Source organism: Cephus cinctus, unplaced genomic scaffold (assembly GCF_000341935.2).
Source record: "Cephus cinctus unplaced genomic scaffold, Ccin1 Ccin1_scaffold0215, whole genome shotgun sequence".
In the NCBI taxonomy this organism is placed as follows: Eukaryota; Metazoa; Arthropoda; class Insecta; order Hymenoptera; family Cephidae; genus Cephus; species Cephus cinctus.
Genome location: NW_014332933.1, coordinates 3,211,034 through 3,215,583, shown reverse-complemented (window position 1 = coordinate 3,215,583; position 4,550 = coordinate 3,211,034). Strand labels below are relative to the sequence as shown.

General features: G+C 45.4%; 2 protein-coding genes across 2 annotated transcripts in view; one reads left to right on the top strand and one right to left on the bottom strand.

The window, feature by feature from the left end:
- The window catches only part of LOC107265130, a 60,885-nt gene that overhangs the window by 8,717 nt on the left and 47,618 nt on the right, over nt 1-4,550 (top strand). The gene's annotated exons all lie outside the window — the stretch shown is intronic.
- On the bottom strand, nt 1,639-3,209 carry LOC107265139 (melanocyte-stimulating hormone receptor-like). The gene is made up of 2 exons (XM_015734241.2): nt 2,446-3,209; nt 1,639-2,361 (listed from the first exon to the last, which is right to left on the bottom strand). Exons 1-2 carry the CDS (start codon nt 3,146-3,148, stop codon nt 2,135-2,137), a joined length of 930 nt encoding a protein of 309 aa, XP_015589727.2. The 5' UTR covers nt 3,149-3,209; the 3' UTR covers nt 1,639-2,134.

Sequence of the window (4,550 nt, the reverse complement as noted above, 5' to 3'; positions counted from 1 at the left end):
AAAAAAAAAAAAAAAAAAAAAAAAAAAAAAAAAAAAAAAAACTATAGTTCCCTTCGCATCCGGCAGAGTTTCATAGTTCCCGATGGTTTTTCAGAACAGTGTTCTGGTCATTTGTCAAAAACAAAGAACGGCAATAATAAAAATGCCAAGTTCGCGTCCAGCGGTGACTGAGGTCAGCGTCTCATGGACTCCAAAAAAAAAAACCGGAGTCACCTTCTCATCCAGCACAACCCTATAATTGCGTATGGTTTTTAAAAAAAATTCTGGCAATTAAAAAAAAATCTTTTTAAAAATGAGTATGTTTCGGAATGAAAAAAAGAATATACGAATCTCCCTGCACTCGTCATCCATCGTTCTCGAGAGATTTTTCGAATAGCGATTCACTGGGTATTTAATATATCGCGAAGGACTCATCGAATTTCTATATACCCAAGCGAACAATCGACTCTCTTCTGTCAATTGTCCATTCATAAGCGAATGTCTACTGGACGCGGACACGTGACCCGGGCAACTGTCCACTAAATGCTCGAATGACTCAGGACAATGGACACGGGAACAATGATAGATGCCCGGTGGATTTCACGTATACCAATACTACACACGCTTTACGTACGGGAGGAAAAAATCGTCCGAAGGAATTCGGATCTGGATTTTTATTGTACGATTTAATGCGGCAGGATATAACGAGGACTTCCGGTTTGAAAAAAGTTCTTGGCCGTCTTTCTCTTTTTAACAATTGAATTACCAAACATCTGCTGTCTATTGAATAGGTCGATGGTTTGAGGTTATGTTGGAGGTTTTTTTAAACCCTTACAAGGTTCAGCTATTTTGCATGGAGTTAGCTTCGGATAAGACCCCCCCCGCCTGTCACACAATGCTCTCCTAGAGAATCTGCTAAACGGAAGTCCCGTCCTTGAACGGATGGTCCCACGAATTCCCCGTTCGACCGTTCCCGCTTCGTACGATCCATTCAAACCTATGTGGCTTATATATACGGTGTATCATTATTTGTCAATCGTTATATACCTGGTTATGACACGTGTACCGGGTGGGTCAGTCGTTACCGATACGCAGTCTGTTTGGTCGTGGTAACAGGTGGGGTAGAAAAAATATTTGCTCCTCAGAAAAATCTTAATAACTGTTACGACCACGTGGGTGTACCGGCAAAGTAGGCTGGACCTTGTACTGAGGCTGTGTAAGAATTTGTGATCTCGTAAAGATGATATTCGGCAAGGATGTTTTTTTTTGTGATAATATTTTTTGGCCCGAAGAAAAAAAAATGGGATCGATCCAAATTCAAAATTTTATGTAATCAACGCGCTCAGCGGTTACACCAATATTTTTGGGACTGACTGTACGATTGTTCGACTATCATCAATTCCGATTACTGTAATGCAGCGTGGTTTTATCGAGGGTTCGTTCGTCTCTGTATATTAGTCGGGTGCGGTAACAGCCCTGCTCTATCCCCATATTCCCCTTCTCGGAGATGCTATTTCCCATTTATTCAATTCTCAATTTCAGAGTCATGCAGCCAGATAGAGACACGGTTATATGTTTGCGGGTACGTGCTACGGTTTGTGTTTATATATATATATATATATATATATATATATATAAGAGGTTGGTATTTGGGAAACGAGCCAGAACGACATGAATTTGCATATATATAGTATTACTGAAAATGGCCGAATTCATAATTTCTAACGTTATCCTCTTCTATCCTCCCTTTTTGGCACGCATTTACGCGCGTATGGGCCACGGGCAATGCGTGCGTACACGCACGCGACACAATAAGAACCGTGCGTGCCGTTCGCACGATTTTCACGTGTCGCGTAACTGGTTGCTAAAAATAGCACTGGAACGGCAATTAATTGCGTCTAATAAGTTCACGGCGGTTTCCGAAGCAGTACCGAGTTCTATATGGCGTCGGGTCGACGTATGGGAAATGTGCGCGTTGCTGTCGGGAAACCGTGGGAAAGACGAATGGACGTGTGACGCAAGAGACTTTTGTCGAATAAACAAAAACTGTATTGTTAAAAAATGTGTAGGAGTGATTTCGCGTGGGTCCCTGTAAAGCGTCTCTTTCGTTAACGGGCGCCGGATGCATAACGATACCGAACATAAGATGCCGCATTTAAGTGGCGTCTTCCAAGCTGGACGAAGGCGACAGGGCGTAAACTGTGCGAAAGCCGCAGTACGTCGCCACGTAAATGATCGGCGTGATCACGGTTGACATCTTGAGAATGGTGTAACAGACGCTCGTATTCTCGAGCTCGCAAGGTATCCGTGGATCTATGCGATAAACGAGCTGGACGATCCTGTACGGCGCCATCGTCAGGAGGATTCCGGTCGTGAGTAGAACTGAAATTGGCGAGCGATATATATATATATATATTTCATTTTTATCTCTTTTCCGAACCCACCAGCCAAATTCACGATACTTACCAAGTCGAAAAAAATCCTCCACGTCCCTTCTGCGGGTCGAGGCGCAAACCTCGGGCGGCTCCTTGCGGCTTCTGCAGAGATTCAGAATCGTAAGGCAGCACAGCATGACGATTACGATCAGCGGTAGGCCCAGGAATATCAACGTGAACAAGAGGGAGATCACTGCGACGCTTATATTGCCGAATTCGTAGTACAGATTCAATTCCATGGAAGTCAAGATGGCCGCCATCGACCAGATGGTCAGGACGCTCTTGACGGCGGTGGACGTTTTCCTCATGGATATCGCGATCGTCGAGGACGGCTGACACAGGCTGGCGTATCTGTCGACGCTGAAGACGCCGAGCGTCAGGATGGAGGCCTCGAACGTGACGCAGATTACGTAATCGACGTTCGGCTCGAAGGGCATGTCGTAAAGGTCGTTCAGCATCTCCATGGACGTCGTGAAGAGGAGTACCAGGTTCGAGATCAGGAGGCTGAGGACGTAGCAGCTTGGTCCGCTGCGAAGACTCGGGTTCAGGACTATCCCGAGGAGCAAGCTCAGGCTAAGGAAAGAGCCTCCGATCACCACCGCCAGGTTCGCTGCCGCAGGCGACTCGCGAGCTGCCTTTGACCTGACGTATTCGTTTAAACGATTTGTCTCGGTATCATCGATCGACCATTCGTTTTTATCGTGCCATACGTCGTAATCCAGGTATCCTCTCATTGTTCACGTGCGATATTGTTATTATGGATTCGTCGCCGATTGCGCGTTTTGGTATTTCTTTTTTTTTTTTTTTTTTTTTGGACCACGTAGGAAATCTGACTTATCGCACTTTTGCTTTACGTGGCATTGTCTACTTTTTTTTTATTTTCTTTTAACCGCTTTGCGTTTGGTGCATGCGAATTGCATTATGCAAAAAATGTGCAGGTGGTACGCAAGTGTATGCAAAAGTATGCAGGAGTATGCTTACTGGTGGACACGTCTCTTTGCTCGCTCTTTCGATACTGAACGTTGCTCCGTGCATTGGACTGGATCAGGCGCCTCGTCCCCGTTCACATGTCCTAGGTGGGTTTTAAACAGGGTGGGTCCTTTGTTGGTCTCTTTTCTTTTTTAAGGGTTAACGCTGCACGCGAACTCGTTCATTTCGCTGAGTGCTCCGCCTCGCCGTGGCTGATTAAAATGGGAATTACGAGGTTTTGTAAATAAAAAATTTTCTTTTTCCTTTCTTCTACCGTCCTTCCGTCATTATTTTTATAATTTTTCAAAAAACTACGAGCCGCCGGACCGCCTACCCGTGACGTCTCACTGTGAAAATCTTCGCAGTTACCGAGGCGACTCGCTCGTGAAAATAGAGACGCGCCTATATATCACTGTTGATACGGTGTATTTATCCATCCGGGCGTTCGGCTCTCCATCAGCATCTGGGCGCGTCCACAGTGTACCTCGTCCCGCGACCGTTCCCCTATACATCCCCATACTTCGCCGCGCCGTCTATACGCCGCGTATACGGAATTTTGGCAAAAGGCCACTGCCGAAATATCGGTCAGATTTTCTGCACTTGATAGATTTATTCGACCTATGGTCCAGTTATTTTCACAAGGTAATCAATATATATATTCACAAATCTATGCATATGACTATATAAAGCCATCAAGAAAAAGCATTTTTAAAAATCGCCACTATTGACAGTTCTCAAAATGACAGACAGCAGTAAAGCACAGACCGGTAACGTGAGCTATTGGCGATTAAAAAAATTTTTGTTTCCATCTAAAAAATATATCCCTCCTCTCTCTTTTTTCATCTCGTGACTCTCCCCTTACCGCGAATGCCACAGGACAGAAAGTAGGGGGGCCCCCCAAATAAATGCACTGGCAAAGGTATGAGTGAGTGGGGTACTCAGGACCCCCGTAACCGGTTCACAACCAGAGTAGAGCGTGACGACGTAACACGAGAGGAACATTCGAGCGAGAGATCATTCTCTGCCTCTCGGGTTGACTTCTAGGCCGCGTATAAAATAATGAAGAACCTTGGTGTATCATCATCCTCCCATTACCACGGTCCAGAGCCTGAAATTCCTCTTACGGTTTAGGTGGTGCGAGGAATTCGATGGGTGGGGTTGGGTCTG